At 41.9% G+C, this 18,561-nt stretch overlaps 1 protein-coding gene across 12 annotated transcripts in view; it reads right to left on the bottom strand.

Annotated features, from left to right (window-relative positions):
* DNAH9 (dynein axonemal heavy chain 9) overlaps positions 1–18,561 on the bottom strand; it is a 313,704-nt gene that overhangs the window by 62,537 nt on the left and 232,606 nt on the right. For 11 of the 12 annotated variants that reach the window (XR_011523200.1, XR_011523198.1, XR_011523197.1 and 8 more), the window contains 6 exons: positions 17,308–17,543; positions 13,808–13,930; positions 12,632–12,836; positions 10,458–10,620; positions 5,220–5,362; positions 803–973 (listed from right to left, as the gene is read on the bottom strand). Coding sequence is in view for 8 of the 12 variants with exons in the window: in XM_070561099.1 (XP_070417200.1) it covers positions 803–973; positions 5,220–5,362; positions 10,458–10,620; positions 12,632–12,836; positions 13,808–13,930; positions 17,308–17,543 (1,041 nt within the window). In the remaining 4 variants the exon portion in view is untranslated. Of the gene's footprint in view, positions 1–802; positions 974–5,219; positions 5,363–10,224; positions 10,621–12,631; positions 12,837–13,807; positions 13,931–17,307; positions 17,544–18,561 lie in introns of all 12 variants that reach the window. The other variant, XM_070561101.1, reaches the window with a different exon arrangement.

The following is an 18,561-nucleotide window of genomic DNA, read 5'->3' as shown; positions in this document are numbered from 1 at the left end:
GTGAGAGGGAAGCCTCACTAACACTCCCCCAGGAATTCTGGCTCTGGAACGTGCAAACAGCACAGAAGTGATCACAGAATGTCTGACTTTTAGAATTGGAAGAGGCCTTCACGATAATCTAGTCTGTGCTCCCAGTTTACATATGGCAAAAAATTTTTCCAATCTTCAAAGATTAGAGGGATAAATGCCAGGAAATAAAGTGTCACGATTTTTCGATGTTGAGAATAAGTGGAAGATGAAGGTTTCTTATTAATGCTGGAGGTCCCTGATGCTCCCAAACCCTTGGGAATCAGAGTTCTTAAGGACTTTCTTAAGGGTAAGGCTGCTACGGCCATAGGAAGACATGCTCAATTTCTCATTCCAGGGGAGGGTTGGGATGTTAAACTTGCAACCCTAAAGGTAAATAAATAATGAGTGATTCTCTAACAAAGCTCTTACAGCATCTCAGAAAGTATCTAGCTAGTGGTATGGCATCCAGTTTCATCTTCAGTGCCAGTTTTGATTGATTCGTAGTGGCTTTTGGAGGGCTATGTTGAAGATCTTAGATCATCCTGGGCCAACAAGAAAGTAAAATGATTGATTAAACATGTTTGCTTTGAGTAGGACAATGGTGGTGGTGGTGGTGGGGGGGTGCAGCATGCATGCGCCATCTTGGACCTTCTTGTCTGACACCTCTGCCTAGAGATCAATAGTCTGCACATACTATAGGAAGTGATGTTAAAAGAGGAAAGTTTCTTTGCACCTGCTGGTTGGGCACTAGGAAGTGACCTGCTTTCTGGAAACTTCTTCAATCCACTTTTACCTGAAAGGTGAGCTGGGCAAGGTAGGTCAGCTTGTCACACTCAAAGAGCCCGCGGGTGGTGTACTGGTACACAGAGAAGGTGATGCTGTCTATTAGATTGGTTACCCGTTCCTTGAGGCTCTCATCAGGAGCAGCCTTCTCCACAGCTTTCTGGAAGACGATACTGAAGGCCTGGGGGCAGAAGGTAGGACACTGATAATTTACACAGCTCTCTGTGTATAGCTGGTAGTCTTAACTGTGAAGAATATTATAATTTACAGGCCACAGAAGTATTTTCCCAGTATCCTACCAAGAAGGGACAGCGGCAACAAAAAACATGCTATTGGCTCTTTTCTTAGTTTGCTCATATGAATTATTACGTTGTCATGAAGTGGGGAAGCCTATGAAGCATACAGACAAGAACCTACAGTTTTGACCAGGAAAAATAAAGTCCAGTAGCCCAAATAATTACATTAAGTCCAATAAGTTTTGTTGGATAACGGTCTGAATAAAAAATAAGCACAGTCAACAATAACCACCTGGGATTACTGGTTCTATCCACTAGATTATAAAATTCTTGATGGTAGAACCAATGTTGCACAACTTTGTTGTCCGAAAGAGATCCTTGTACATAACAGGCCCCCAGAATGTTTTTAATTAATTATTTTTCCTTTTGGTAATGATCAGAATCTCCTGTGTTCTTTGTTTTTCTTCCTATTAACTCTGCAGTCATTTGATGGGTCCTCTTATGTGCCCTTTTTTCTCAGGCACTTTTCTTGCAATGGTAGGAGCACAGCCTGCTTTGGTTACATCTTGTGAACACTATAATATGAGATAAAAATCACATGAATCAACTTTCCGTTGTTTTAAATTTAGATATAGACTATAAGAATAAATATTAGGAATGCTGCATTTTGAATGTGATATGAATAGATGAATCCCTAAAGAAAATAAAAATCAAGATATGATTGGACTTTTTCAATTATTGGCTATGCAGATTTCTAGTCTTTTCTCTATTTTTCTTTTGTGGCTTCAAGGAGGAAAAGAAAAATTAGGTCTTTCTAAAGCCAGGTATTTGAACTTCAGTGGAAACCATATAAAACTTGAGTCTCATTATTTCCTTATTTGCAAAATGGGGGAAAAATGTGAATTCCTGTTTCATAGTTACACGGTATTTCTTGTTAATGAAGACTTGGCAGCCTTTCTTCTTCATTTACTTTTGATGATCCTAACAAAATCTTCTGACCACCTTCAACCCAACCCCTTGTGATGTTTTCCCTCACTTGGTAGGTTTTAGGTTGGAATAATAGCTCCTCAGGGGCTGATAACGACCCCCACCCCACACCGAGCGATTTGAGAAGCTTCCGTTTGCAGAACACGTCCATAGAGACCTGTTCTCTATGGTTACTACGGCCTTTCTCTAAAACTGTAGTTTTTTTTTTTTTTAAAGATTTTATTTTTTCCTTTTTCTCCCCAAAGCCCCCCGGTACATAGTTGTGTATTCTTCGTTGTGGGTTCTTCTAGTTGTGGCATGTGGGACGCTGCCTCAGCGTGGTCTGACGAGCAGTGCCATGTCCGAGCCCAGGATTCGAACTAACGAAACACTGGGCCGCCTGCAGCGGAGCGCGCGAACTTAACCACTCGGCCATGGGGCCAGCCCCTCTAAAACTGTAGTTTTATCAAAATGACAGTGAGCAGGAAATCTCTAGTTACTAAGTTTAAACACAGTGATTCACAGTTCAGGAAAAGATCTAAAGAAAATTTTAAAGACTAGATACATTTAGTATTTTCTTTATTCTAAACTAATTTTGGCTCTCTTTTCCTTTCATCCTAAAAAGGACCTTCCTCTTCCTTCCGGTGTCTGAACAGCCCTGGCGCTGGCCTGATCTCGGCTTCTATTGGCTTCCTCCAGAAGGTCTCTTCTCCCGCCCACACAGTCTTATTGCTGGCTCTAACTACTCTTGGGCTTTTTTAGGGCCCTTATCTATTGCCTTATATCTTAGATATTTTTAACTTTTTCATTTATACGAGATTATGACCACTCTGAGGGTGGGGGCCAGGCTTTACTAACTTTCTTACCTTCCCCAGCATCCAGCCGAGCTTTTCCCGTATAATAGGCACTGACTACATTTGTTAAATGAATGACTATGTCTTGTTAATGCCAGAAAGAGTTTAGGCAAAGCTGGAGGAATGTGATAGATTAAGGATGTCAAATTCGAATGCCTTGGGGGGCTACGTGTGTAAAACCAAATAGGGAGGAGGCAGTGATTGTGGCAACGTGGAGGACACGTGCCCATCTAGGGAGCAGCCATCCCTCAGCTACAACGAATTTATGCCACGTGGAATGTGCGCTCAGTGCTGCCAGATCTTCCAAACTTTTGTGAGAAGCCAGAAATAGAGATTTGTGTGAAACCTCCTTGTTTTTAAATGTTTGTAACCAAAGAAAGTATTTGAAAAGCCCTCCGAGGACCAAAGAAAACAGGTCAACAGGCCCTTTTGGCATCCAGTTGGAGGCCAGTGCTCTATGTTCTATTTGCTTCTGCCTGTCCGAACCTCCCCTTTCCCATCTCTCTGAGAAACCTTATTTCTCCAAGCGGCACCTCCACACAGTGCACACATCAGAAGGAGCTGGGCCTTCCATCAGTCTGCAGGAAACCCCAGTGAGGTGTCTTCTCACTAGGGACACCCTGGCACCCTGTGAGTGTGTCTCATTAACACTCTCCTAGCCTTTGGCTGAGTTTTGAAGAAAAATTACTTTATAATCTCTTAAATTCTATCTTAACCATGTTATGAATCCCCAGGCTCATTCAAAGCTGGCTCTTGAAGAGTCTTTGCTTGTATAAAAGCAAATGCACGCAGTTTAATATATTCCTGCTCAAAACACTTTGGAAAACTGGGATAAGTGGCTCCTGCCCCATTGGCCCATCTGTGGTTTCCATATTCTGAGAACGCCTCTCCTTTCTCCGCCTGGAACAGGAACTGGAAAATCCAACCTCAAAGTCAAGGCCAGGAAAACTCAGTGGTTACTTCTTCTCTAGATCACAGGAGGCTTCTAAGTGTACTGTTGTTTTGGTATTTTGAAGACACTTACTTCAGCTCCTTCTCATTAAGCATTTAAATCTGCTGCCAATGATCACGCTGGTCAATGAACTGTTGCCTTTGGCAATTCTTAATAACGGCGTAGGGACCCAAAATGCCTCCCTCCCCCCAGAAATAGTGCTTCCAATGACAAAAGAAGCATCTATCAGGACGTTACTGCTGTAAAACGACTTATGACATGCTTTTGAACACATACTTCCACTGGCTTCATTTGCTTTCTTTTTTTCAGAAAGAGTCATGGCGGTAGATGTTAACTACTCTTGAGAAAGGGAGGTGATCCTGTAGTTATGAGGCTTATCAGACTAACTTTATACTGCTTTCATATGCTGCTTTGACCTGAATACAAGGCTGAGTATTGAATTTCTTTTAAAAACATAATATATTACAAACACAGTTCATTTAATTTGTAGAGGCTCTGAGTTGAGGGAAGAGAATTGGGAAATAGTGAAATGCCATCTCCAATTAAATGAGTCCCGGGTACTGGAGGCCTTCTGATTTCTCAGCCACACACCTTCCTCCCCACACCTTGGCCTCCATGTGGTAGTTCAGCTTCACAGAAAGAGAGGTGTTCTCTGAGTGCGTGTGTGTGTGTCCATGTGTATGTGCTCTCCTCTCACCCTCTTTGTGTGTGTGTCCTCCCTGTTTGCTTGGTAAACCAAAGAAGTTGTTCAGAAATGCTCCACCACCCTCTAATGCCTCTTCAATTGTGGTCTTTTGGTGAACGCCCTATGGGAGAAAGATATACTTTCAAGGACGAACTTAAAATGTATAGGTCTTTATTTTTTCTTGAGCAAGAGGAGTTTAGTCAGCACTTACAGTTTGCTAACATCTTTGGTTTTGGAAATATTTCAGCAGCCATAAAGCAGTAGCTTTGGGAATATTAGGGCAATAAGAAAAGCAATTTAAGTTTGGTCTATTATTATTGCCTGCTTTGGTCTTTAGCCAATATGAATGACGTGCACATTTCATGGGCCCTATTATATTTTAAGCTATTTAGGGGCAGGGGTCACTTCTGGTATTTCTTGGTATCCTCTTCCACACATTCAGTGAACACAGTACCTGCCATATCAGATGTGCCTGCTGAATGAGTGAGGCTGGGACTCGCTGTGGTGTCTCCCGTTACAGCCAAAGTAACCAATGAGTCATGAAAGAACCAATTAAAGAGATGAGGCCTGTAATACAGGTCTGAAGGCAATGTAGCTACTCTCCTGGATTTGACCTTAAAGATCTGCCATAGCTACTGAAGCACACGGATAAGCTCTCATGGAGAGTAGCACTGGCTATATTAAATATAATATGCTTTATTATGATTATGCAAAAAACTCCAGGAGTGTGTCACCTTGAGGGAAAAGCGGTACATCGGGTGGATCTTGCTGAGGTCATTCATGATGAAGTAGAGCAGGGAGGCTCGCGCAGCTGCTGGCCGGTAGTGCTCTCGGGCCTCGTTGATTTTCACTTCAGTCACTTTGGCCTCCTGGACCTGTTAGAAAAATAAATAATGGTCCATTGTTCAAACCAACCAGGGCTTCCTGACAACCAGATTGGCCTCTCTGTGTAAGTAAACATGTGTCTGTGTGGGGTAGGGTGGATTAGGATGGGGAGAGCGGCTGGGGCCTGGCAAGCTATGGTGGCATTCCTCAACAGAGCCTCCATGAGAAAAGAGATGATACACTTCCAGTCTTTCACAAGGGTGAAAGTATCAGCGCCTCCAGTTGGGCAATGTGGGCCATGTAAGCCCCTGAGCTCCGTTTCTAACAAGAACATTTCATGAAAACACAAATATATACATACAACCTGAAAATAAACCAGAATTCCAGGTAGTGGGAATCCAGTAAAGAAGCATAATCTAAAATTCCGTTTTCTTAATTTTTATGAAGTAGTTAATATGTTAATTCACGAAGAAGATCTCTTTCAACGCAATATTCTATTTTCAGCAAATTGCTTATCAGAGGTAAAAATAAGAAAGGAGGCCTAAGCATCAGAGAAAGGTATTCCATAAGGATATATCACGAAATACAAACCCTAGTATGGCCTGCCTTATGCTCCAGAATAGAGTGAAACTATTGATAATTCATGAGAGTCTCATAGGAAGAAACAATGATCCTTACTGAAGATGAGCTTGCAATAAACAACTACAAACTTCAGGAGAAAGTGTTACCAAAAGGGACAATTAGAAGACCCCCCCACACACACACACCCCCCAAAATCCCAGAAGGATTAGCATCCCAAGAGCTGAAGATGACTGAACAATCTAAAACTCACCATTAACTAATTCTGTTTAAAAGCAGTAGAGATAGAGGAAAGCATAAAATCAGGATATTATAGAAAGGAACAGATATTATCTGAAAAAGAACTAATCAGAACTTCTAAAAACAAGAATACTGTTATTTAAATAAAAAATTCGGTGCACAGGTTAAATCAATGGACTAGAGTTGAAAAGAGGATAAGTAAACTAGACGATAGATCTGAGGAACTTTTACAAAAGCAGCTCAGAGAGAAAAAAAGATGGAAAATATGTAAAAGAGATAATGAGACTTGGCAGATAGAATGAGAAGAATCAAAATATATCTAACAGAAATAAGTAGAGAATAGAGAGAATGAAGGAGAGGCAATATTTGAAGCTATAATAGTTAAGAATTTTCCAAAATTATTGAAAGATCAGAGCTCTTTCTTTGAAGAAGTAGTCAAGGTCAAAGAAAGCTTACTGTCCCCAGGCCCTTGAAGAAATAATTGTTTGCTTCAATTAGAAGAAAACTGAATCTGAAATGAAATGAAATAATTTCTTAAATATAAAGCTAATTTAAATAACAAAGACTATAAAGATATCACAACCAGTTTGGGATTAGTTGGTAAAAGCAAGGCTGAAGTAAAATATTATAAAACAGTAACAGAAGATGGGAGCGGATGATCAAAGTATTCTAAAGTCCTTATATTGTTTTGGAAGAGGCTGGATATATTGCTTAATTTTAGACTTTGTTAAGTCAACATACATATATGTTATTAAGTCATATATAAAATGAAATATATTTTTTCACATATAAACAAAAAAATGGAGCCTAATCCATAAAATAAAATAAATAACTTTAAAATCAGCAAAGGATAAAAGAGAAGGATAAAAAAATCAAGAAAGGAGAAATAAGAAACAAAAAGCATGATTAGTAGAAAACACAAATGAAGACAGTAGAAAGAAATTAAACTATATCAGTAACGTTAATAAGTGTAAATTGGTTAAATTCAGTAGTTAAAAGACAAAGATTCTCAAAAGGGAGTGAAACAACAAAAATCACGTAATTGCTCAGACTGGTGTTATCACAGATTCACACTCTTCAAGCTCCCCTGGGTTCTTAATGTAGTCCATTAATCTGTGTGTCCCAAGTCAACTTTCATTCTCCTTTCTCACAACAACTATTATAAACCTTTTCTCCTCCCCCCAAACCCTCTACCTTACCACTGTTCCCTCATTCTCAGCAGTTGAACTTGACTCAAGCTTTCACAGATTATATAGAGAGCATCAGGAAGGGATTTCCTTAATTTCTGCCTTCCCTTCCATTTCCTTAATTATCCCCCCCTTCCCCAGTTGTCCACATGGACTCACAAACCATTTCTAGATTCATGTTTGCCCCCTATCCCTTATCACATTTATCACATTGGAACTAACTCTTCATCTTTCTAAAGATAAGCTCTTCCTCTGTGACCTGAATTATATTTCCCCTAACTTTCTTATGTATCCCATTGTATTAATCATTCCTTCTTATTCTTGTAAATTCAACTCTTCTCAACTTCTCCTTTTCCTTTATAATCCATGTCTCCTCCTACCCCCAGCTAGGATCTTAGAATGCTCAGTCTCTCCCATCTCAGGGGAAAGTCTCTACAGATCTTATGTCCTCCTTAAGTTACAATCCTTTCTCTCTCTACCATTTCTTAGTTTGGCTTCTTTAAAGAGTTGTCTGTACTCACTTCCCCTCTCTCAACTCCCATTTACTCTCATTCTTTTTTTTTTCTTAACGATTGGCCCTGAGCTAACATCTTTTGCCAATCTTCCTCTTTTTTTCCTTCTTCTTCTCTCCAAAGCCCCCCAGTACATAGTTGTATATTCTAGTTGTAGGTCATTCTAGTTCTGCTATGTGGGACACCACCTCAGCATGGCCTGATGAGCGGTGCCAGGTCTGCACCCAGGATTCAAACCAGTGAAACCTTGGGCCACCGAAGTGGAGCACATGAACATAACCACCCAGCCACGGAGTAGGCCCCTCATTTACTCTCATTCTAATGAAGTCTGGCTTCTACTTCCACTACTTCACTGAAGCTGTTCTCTCCAAGATCACTGATAACTCTTTTTTGCAGAATTCAGTGGACACGTCTCAGCTATATCTTATTTGAGTTCTCAGCATAATTCTATACCATTGACATCTCTTCCTCTTGAAACATTTTCTTTCATAATACTGTATTTACCTGCTTCTCCTCCCATCTCTCTGCTCTATTCCATGCTTTACATCTTCTGTACTTCTCTAAAAATGTATTATTATTCCTCAATGCTCTACTCCCAGTATTACCATTGCACACATGTCTCCTAGGTGACTTCATTCAGTCCCAAAGTTCCAATGATCACTTACTGCTGATGACTCTCAGCACTCTATTGCCGGCCAAGCTCATATATACAAAAACCTATGAGACATTCTTACGTGAAGGGACCAAAGGCATTCCAAACTCAACACAACACAAACTAAAACCATCATTTCTTCTCATCCCCAAATCCACTTCTGCTCTCTTCTTTCAGTTAGTGGCACCAGTACCTATCTAGATGTTTATCTTTGGAACCTGGGACATTTTCTTGACTATACTTTTATCCACATATAATCATACCCCAACCAATTAACAAATTTTTCAATTCTACCTCCTTGAATTTGCCCATAGCTCTTGAATTTGCTCATTTCTTTGTGCCACCACTGCCAACATTAATTCAGGATACCATCCCTAATCTGAATTACTGTATCTCCTACACTTTTCTATGCCTCCTGCATTCCAAGTCTCTCCTCCGATTGTAACTGGAGTGATCTTTCTAAAGCACAGATCTGATCATGTTACTTTCTTGTCTAAAAAGGAAAAAAGAATTCTTTTATGATCCCTAACTCCCATCTAAAGCCCAAACTTCTTAGTATGGTTTACAAGGCCATTTGCAATGAAAACACAGCCTACCTTTCATGCCTCATCTCCAGTGACTACTTCCATCTGCCTCTATAATCTCTCTATGTTCTGATTACACTAAAGAGAAACAGCCTCTCACCCAACAGGGGCTGAGTGCTTCTCCTCTGTGTGTTCATAGCTCCCTGTAGTCCCTCTACCACAGGCCTCATCATAGTGTAATTGCCTCTTTATTTGTCTTTCCTCCTTGGAGGACCAGGTCCTAGAAGCCTGGGATTCTGGCAAGTTCATTGTTGTACCCCAAATTTTTGTCACAGAATTTGGAATAGAGCAGCCTCCAAGTAAGTATTCATTGGATGAATGAATGAGAAAGAAAAAGAAGACAAAAAGAAAATGGATCCATACAACACTTGGCATACAGCAGGCACTCAATAAATGCTCATTGACTTTAAAGAGAAAGATAAAGAAAGAGGGATAAAGAGACAGGGAGAAGAGATCCACACAGTAGATTCCATCTCTGACCTCCTCTTCCTATGTGAGTTGGGTTCTTACCCCCCAACCCCAACCTTAGCTCTCTGTTATCCCTGAGTGGGTATGACCTGGTTTATCTGCCCCGCCAATCGTTAGTTTTCATTTTTCCTACCTTGTCTTTACCCAGAACAAAGTCTGTCATGTTTGGAGAAATCCCAATAATCTGACAATAAGTGTATTCCCTCAAAGGTATACTGTTCCTGGACACTGTTACCGACACGCTCATCCTGCTCAGAACCAGTATCTTAATTACTCCTCTGATCCAAGAGCAGGCTGAGAATGTGAAAGGGCCTGTGTAGGTTCAGCAGCTTGCTGGGCAAGGGCGAGGAGTTTGACCTCGTCAAGTCATGTCTTCCAGTCCCCACAAGGGGGAATAAAAGTCTTCCAAACATTGTGAAGTAAAGGAAGGAAGCTACCTACTAACTCGTTTCCCAGGATGACACGGTTTTGGAGAGCTGAGTTTCCTGGGAAGTCGTCGAACTTCTCTCGTTAGAATCCCCCTGGGGAGATTTTCACAAGCTGGTGGGTTTTCCCAGGGTGCAATCATGCCTGAAACAGCCAACTTTTACAGCAATGCCCTTCTTTAGCTTCACGGCAATTCCACACACTCTCTGAGGTATGAAGTTTGAGTTATCATTCCCTGCACAGAATATGAGGCCCCACAGACTTACGCGCTCATGAAACATTTCAGAGTAAAGTTGTCAAGAGCATTTTCCAGAAAGAGGGAACTCCATAATGAGGGATGTGAGGTGGTCATTTCAGGAATCCTGCCTAGCTTGATTTTCTAAAAGAAACTGGGGAAGGTGAAAAAGCCACCTGTTTTACTGACTTCTTTTTTTTCTAAAAGTCGGACTCAGGGCCTAGGAGGAGGGCCCCTGCCTCCCAGCCCAGGGGAGCCTTCCCTTTTTCTCAACTTCCGCAGCGGTCTGCTTGGTGATCTCCAGGTTCTCCACCAAGGCCGTTTCTCCCAGGAAGTCGCCAGATGCTGAGGAGAGGCGAGAGAGCAGGTTGTCTTCTAATGTTTTGAGGGTGATCTTGAACCCATTCTGCTGTTTTGTGAGATCCGACTGCAAATATCAAGCAAGGGGGAGTCAGGTATAGAAGCCCAGAGCATCCTACTCTTGGGGTAGGTCTGAATAAATTAAATGCCATGGAGTCAAGTTACTTCCTTTAGAGGGGCGACAGGGGAAGCAGAATAGCGGAGTGCTTGAGGCCATGAGCAGATGAGATGAGCAGCTGAGCTGAATCCCAACTACACCGTTTACTAGTCGTGTGATCTTGGACTATGTTGCCCTCTTAATACCTCAGTAACCTTAGCTGGGTTAACCCCAGTCCCTACTCATAGGAGTGTTATGCAATGCTTAGCACAGCACTGATACACAGTCTGTTCACTGAATGGAACCTACTTCTGTGAATAGTTAGAGGTCAAGTTTTAGTTCTCTGGAGGGTCCTCTCTGTCCACAGTACTGCCCCTAAATGAATAGCTCTCCAATGGACTACCTTTAAAAGAAATCAACAGAAACTGTCTTACACAGTGGAGACAGATCATCGCAGGAACCCTCCTCGAGGCTGAAGCGGGCACTGGTATCCAAGCAGGTCTCACCTTATCTTCCCATCCTGAGTGCTAGACTCCATATCCTAAGGTACCATACACGTTCTTTATCGGGGAGGGGGCACACGTAACTTCAGGCAGCTGTAGCTTCTTTGCCCTTGTACAGCCTGAGATTATTGCTTTTGGATCCATGGAGAGAACAATCTTGCCATTGGAGGCTCCAGCCACAGCCACCCCAGCCTACCTTCTGTTTCTTAAAAACACATACCTCAATCCTGCCTACGACTAGGATCTACTGTTCTCTCTCCTGGGGGTGCTCTGTGCCAGAGGCTTTCAAATTATTTAAGAACTAGCTCAAATGATAGCTCCTCAGAGAATCTTTTTACGCCCTTCCCAGTTTAAATTAGCCCCCTGCCTCTCTGATATCACCCTGCTTTATTTTCCTCAAAATTTTTATCACTATCTGAAATGACATTCTTTTTTTTTGTTTACATTCTTATTTTCTGAGTTCCTCCTCTAGACTGTAAGCTCCTTGTGGGCAAGGACATGGCTGTCCGTGTTCACTGTTGAAGCCTCAAGAGCACCTGCAACCTTGCCTGTTACAGAGCTGGTGCTCCACAGTTTAATAAATGAATGCTTGCCGGAAGCAGAGGCCCAGGGAGCCCTGAACTCAACCTCACATGCACTGTAGTTCTGGACTTGTATTTTATAATCTAATCAAGTCTAAAGAGAGGAAAAAAGGGACATTACTTGTTGTGGAACTGTGTCTCCCCCCAAAATCCATGTTGAAGTCTTAACCCTCCTGTGACTCTATTAGAGATGGACCTTTAAGGAGGTGATTAAGGTTAAATGAGATCTTGAGGGTGGGGCCCTGGTCCAATGGGATTAGTGCCGTTATAAGCAGAGACACCAGAGAGCTTGCTCTGTCTCTCTGCACTCACAGAGAAGCCGTCTGTGAGCACAGGGGGGGATGGTGGCCGCCTACAATCCAGGAAGAGAGGTCTCACCAGAAATCAACCACACTGGCCCCCTCTCTTGGACTTCCAGCTTCCGAACTGTGAGAAAATAAATTTCGGTTGTTTAAGCCACTTAGCCTGTGGCATTTTGTGATGGTAGCCCAAGCTGACTAAGACACCATCCTAATGTGGTTGACCCATTTCGATTGCCCTTGCAAAACTGAACCCCACTTGGTTCTGGACATGGGTATGTGAACATGTATGATGAGAGGCCCTCATGTGCTGGCCCGAGCATGTTTGAAGCTCTGTGCCAGGCCCCGCTCGTGGCAATAAGAGTGTCTGTTCTCCCAACTGTCTTCTCCTCTCTGTTCTTTAGCACTCTCTCTTCTCCATTTCCCAGCTTGGTAGTGTTCAAGGTGGCTAGATGAGGTTGGCACGCCTCCAGGCTCTAGCAAAGCCCACACTGCTCAGCTCCAGGAAAAACAGCCTCCCACACCTCTCCCAGAGTGAGGAGCGTGGCAGGATGTAGTGGCAGAGCATTTTCTTCCTCCCTTCATTGGTGGGACGCACCTTCAGCTGCTCCAGGTCTGGCCTCTCCATGCTGACCACAGCAGCCAGCAGCTGGTCCTCCAGGCCGTCCCTGGTCACGGTGAAGTTGATCAGGGTGGCCTGAGCCTGCAGCTCGGGCTGGTAGTGAGGATTGGCCAGCTTGGTGTGAAGGATGAGCCGGAAGTTAGGATTATATTCACATTCTTTGTCTCCGATTTTAATGAATCTGGAACATAAAGGTTCATGTGAAGGTGGGTGCCCTCCTGTGAGATTTGCAAAATCACATTAAACAAAATTGCCATATTCAGATGGATTCCTCTCAGGTATGTCTAGTGTGAGCCCTAGGATCCTTGCTTGCCTTGTGTGGGGAACTGAGGGTTGGAGGGTGACGGACTTTCTCCGCTGGCCGCCATGTTTGATTTGGTGTGCACAGCTGTAGGGAGAGCCATTCACTGGGAGTCAGTGTAGATTAGTACATTGTGAAACGTTTCCAGCAGATGGCAGTAAAGCGTTTGCAGGAAGGGGCATCTTCTTAGTTTGCACAAAGGTGCCTTGTAGACTAGCAGTAGGGCTTACTTTTTCTGATGGCTGATAGAGGATAACTTCTAAGTGTGAAGATGGTTAATTAAGTAAATGAGTACATCCTAAGGACATGTGAAGTCAATTTACTGCCTGGGCAGTCGGTGAGGCTCCCCAGTCAAGCAACCCTTCATGATAATTATCACTCCCTCTCCTACGTACCTATCACCCTTCTCCTTCCTCTCTTTTCCTCCTCCTTCTGTCGGACACTTGCTAAGCCCTGATCAGCTACCAGAACCCAAAGCAACAGGGGCTCATTAAATTGATAAAGAGCCGAGTTCTCAGAACTTAGAGGCCTGGCTTGGACAAAATGCTCATACTTAAAAGTCAGCCTGCTTTTCAACCACTTTCCTTCTAAGGTTCCTCTAAACTGTGGCCATCTGGAAGGAAGTTAAGGAGGACACTGGCTAATGGAAGCAAAGTTATTCCAGGAAACTTTCTTTAGGAGACGAGGGCAGCTAAATTATTTCTCTTCTAAAGAAAGAAGTGCGTGTGCTGGAGAGAGCTATTTGACATGATCTGAGGATAGGATGTCCTAGAAAGGGCAGATCTGTCCACAGTTCTACCAGGGTGCCAACTAGTTCCTCACAAAGGATCGGCAACACAGGCGAGTCTTACCGTCCTTTTTTAATGACTTCTCTCCCAAGCAGGGGCCCCAGAACAGGATCAATGGACTCTTCCAGGTTTTCAATCAGCACCACATCTCCAGCTTCCAGGGCGTGCTCTATGGTTTGAAGGTAGCTGGGGAGAAAGTCGGGCAGCATGAGCCTGTGACAAGGGATGGGTTCCGAGGCAATTTAACAAGACCACTGTGGCCTCTGAAGCACAGTGATAAACTTGGAGGCACAGCTATCTGGGACAATTTCAGTGGCCACATTTTTTTGTATTTAAAATGATATATATATCATCTTATACATTTTTTAAAATAGGGAAAAAGTACAAGATAGAAAAAAGTGTGAAAATTAACTGTAACCTTCCCATCTGTCATTCACATTTTGTTTTTTACTGTATATGTTTGGATATATTATATTTTCAAGTTTATTATTACTATTTTACATTAGTTATTTATATCTGAATTTATATTTATATTTATTTATTATTGGATTCATATAGCATACTTGTTTTATAACCTGGTTTTTGTACGTAAAATGTATTATAAATCTCTCCCCATGTAATTAAATATTCTTCTTATAACAGTTTTACATGACTGGCTATTAGACTGTAGAGATACATGCTAATTTATTTAACAATCATTTACCAAAATCTAGATTATTTAGAATTTTTCAATGTTATGTAGTTTAATAAACATGTTAAAAAATGTTCATATTCCCTAAATGGATTTGATGTAAGTTTGATGTAATTGTAATTCAAACAACAAATAACAATATAACTTTATAGACCTTGATAAAAAAATCTTAAAGTTAACCTAAAAGAAAACAATGAGGATGGTAAAAAAAATGATAATGAAGAAAGGAGGGACACATATCAGCTAATACTAAAATATTTTCTCTAACTTCAACAACACAGATGTGCACAGAGAAGTCTTAAAGGATATCAGATGCCAAAAAGTGAGCATTGTTTTTCTCCAAATGATGAACTACAGGAGTTTTTAATTACTTTCTTTGTTTTTTGGTAGCTCCCTTTTTTTTTTTACTATGATGATATATTACTTTTGTAATGAGAAATGCCACAATAAATGCTACTAAATATAAAATTAAATATTAAAAGCTGGTATAGTATCATATAATAGAAAAGAATAAAATCTCTTTAATAAAATAATTTAATATGGAGTAAAATGTCATCTCTAATTAATTGAGGAAAGGATGGTGAATTCAATAAATGATATTGGAACAATGGCCAACCCTTGAAAAGGAAAATTAGGCCTGTACCTTATACAGCCCCCAAAATATATTTTCAGGTGATTGCATTTCAATGTAAAAAGGAAGCCTATAAAAAAACCTCAAATATCCAAGTGAATATTTATATAACTCCTGGAGAGAAAAAGACTTTTCTAAGCATGATCTATAGAAGAAATGAGTGAAAAATCTGGTCAAAAAAATAACCAAACCTAACCTGTAGTATGCCAAACACCATAAATACAATTAAAAGGCAAATGACACACAAACGAATTTGCATTCATATGACGAACGGAGACTATGCTTAATAGTCTTAACATGTATTATATATAATATAATATTTGCATTCAGATAAAATACAACAAATCTAGAAAACCATCCAACATAGCCAATAGATGGGAACAGAGAATTAACTGAACAAATATTTAGTGAGGGCCTGGTATGTATCAGGCACTGTTTTTGGTGCTAGGGATATAGGAATGGGTAAAAAGGACAAACACTTCTGTCGAAAATGCAGTTACTGGTCAATTAGAAAGGAATGGTTCAATCAAGTTCGGGGAGAAGGCCAGGATTAGATTACTCTGACTGATGACACAGATAAAAATACAATGTGTCATACCTTGGTGTCCATTCCCATCTTATCCTCACCACGAGAAAGGGTCCATTCTGGTGTTCAACATTCGCTTTAACTATTTTCGTAACACTGCATGTTTGAGTTAAACAACCCTGGGTGATCTGGACCTCTGGGCAGCTATGTTAGGGACATTTGGTCAGACCAGTAAACGTTGCCGTGGTGGCTATATGTTAGAGTGGATAAACCTTGGGTTTCTCAATGAGGCTCATCTTGGCTTACATAACGCTTCCATAAATTTTTTAAAAAATTAATTAATTTAAACTTGTGTGAAATATGCATTACATAAAATCTGCCCTGTTAACCATTTTTAACTGTACAGCTCAGTGGCATCAAGTACATTCACGTTATTGTGCTACTATCACCACTCGCCATCTCCAGAACTTTTTCACCTTGGAAAATCGAAACTCTGTACCCCTTAAACAATAATTCCCCTTTCCCTCTCCCCAGCCCCTGGCAACACAATTCTACTTTCCATCTCTATGAACTTTGATTACTCTAACTACCTCATATAAGTGGAACCATACAGTGTGTGTCCATTTCTGACTGGCTTACTTTACTTAGCATAATATCTTCAAGGTTCATCCATGTTGTAACATGTGTCAGAATCTCCTTCCTTTTGAAGGCTAAATAATATTTCATCATATGAATATGGCAAATTTGGCTTATCCACTCATCTGTTGATAGGCACTTCGGTTGCTTCCACCTTTTGGATATTGTGAATAATGCTGCTATGAACATGAGTGTACAAATATCCATTGCTTTTAAAATGGTATACTCTTGGGGAAATTAATTTGCTTCTGTGAACCTGAATTTACTCAGATGTGAAATGGTACCAATAGTGCTAACCTTATCAGTTGTGTGGATTAAGGAAAGCATTTGAGATAAAGTCCCTAACATTAAGACTGGCACATATCAACCACTAATAAATGATCTTTGTCCCTTTCCTTTTCCTCCATTGCCCCATCCTATTTTTCTCATGTATCCTAATGGCATAGAATAAGAATTGAGTGCTGAAACTACAAAGCTAAGTTACAATCACAGAGGCAATGAAGCCATGGGGTGAGAGATGCTAAGGTAGCTTGGGCCTCGGAAGTGCAGTGGGTGCAGGACAGACAACCCCCCTGGCACTCACTTCTCTTTGTGTAGTAACTCCCCCATCAGGTGTGAACAAAGCCACATGTCAGCTCCAAAGGGCTCTGAAGATTTCATTACTGACTCGGCTGCAATGTCTACTGCAATGTCCGATCATCCCCCAGGAGATAGAGTGCTTAGGTTAAATATGAGCAAGACTTTGTACAACACAGAGTTGTCTGACAATGGAATGTGATGTTTGGGGAGGCAAGAAGTGTTCAAGGAGAGATGGGAGGATGAACACCAGGGATGGTGGAGAAAGGACTCCTGAATGAGGTCGAGGCTGATGCACATGATTTCTAGTGAGAAAGAAAAGCAGAGACTCAGTGCCCAGGCATCTTGCGTTGAGATGTTTCCTAAAAATGGAGGAAAAACATGAGAAACTTCTTGGAGGGACCAGGAGGGTACAAAAAATCCAGTGGGGCTTCAGATATGCAACAACGTTTTTTTCTCTGCACAAATGGCAAAAGTGGGCACTCATGTGCTCCACCACCTACCCCTTCTGGCCAATCTGGGTGACCTGGAGGTCTTCGCCATATTTGTTCTTGATCCATTTGATGCCTTGGAGCTGAGGGTCAACCATGAGCGGCCAGCGCTCGCAGTTGATGAGGATGGTGGCATTCTCCACGGACATGCGGTCTGCAGGGAGGCCCTCGTTCTGCCAGGCAGCCACGTCAGCATCATCCGTCAGCATCCTCAGGGGATCCAGTGTGGGGGTGATAGGGATGGGAACCTGATGTGAAGAAATGCCACGTACACTCAGAATGGAAACATGCTTTCTCAGCTGGGGGTGGAACACACAGAGGCTCACGAAAATGACATAGCTCTTTTCAAAGCAAGATCAAAATCCCCCTGAAGAGTGCTTTTCTGGCTGCATGATTATTTCTGGAAGTAGGTTTTCTTAAAGTCCCGATGGTCTTCTTGTCTCTTGATGGATGAATGACAGCAGAAATTCAGCCTGTGTGACCCTTTGTTCTTCAGTATATTCACCCAAATCAAATTTCTCCCCTAGATTATCCGTATTTTAATCAATAGCCTCCCATACGCCCTTACCCGTGTTCACTACAATTCTGTGTTTTTCGTGCATGCTTCATGTGCTGACTCCACACCTAGTGGGCTTCCTGCTGCCTGTGCCAGACCACACTAACCACTCTTTTCTCTCATGCACTTCACCACCTGCTGACAGAGGCCCAGCTTGCAAAGAGCTGGAGATGCTCGCCTTTCTCCCTGCCCAGGACATCCCATGCTCAGGGTTGCTTGCATGACTTCGCCCGGCAAACCCTCTGCTGGAATGCTCTGGGCAGCCAGTAAACACACCACCAGGCCTGAGGAGGCCTCCACACCGCCCTCTGCTTCCCTTCAAGGTCCCTGTGTGTGCACCAGATCCTTCCTTTTCTGTCTCTGTTGACCTCTCTCAGCTCATTTAATTCTTCTGCAAGTAATCTTTTCCACTGGGGACACAGCTTTTTTTCAAAAGTTGGGGTAAAATTCACATAACTTAAATTAACTAAAGTTCACAATTCAGTGGCATTTAGTATATTCGCAATGTTGTGCAACCATCAGCTCTATCCAGTTCCAAAACATTTTCATCTCGCAAAAGGAAACTTGGTACCCATTAGCAGTCACTCCCCATTCCGCCTACCCCGGCTCTTAGCAACCGCTAACCTGCTTTCTGTCCCCATGGATTTGCCTATTCCGGATATTTCACATAAATTGGATCGTACAACACGTGAGCTTTTGTGTCTGGCTAC

Source organism: Equus przewalskii, chromosome 10, assembly GCF_037783145.1.
Source record: "Equus przewalskii isolate Varuska chromosome 10, EquPr2, whole genome shotgun sequence".
NCBI lineage: Eukaryota > Metazoa > Chordata > Mammalia > Perissodactyla > Equidae > Equus > Equus przewalskii.
The sequence above is the reverse complement of the archived record's forward strand: the minus strand, read 5'-3'. Positions and strand labels throughout refer to the sequence as shown.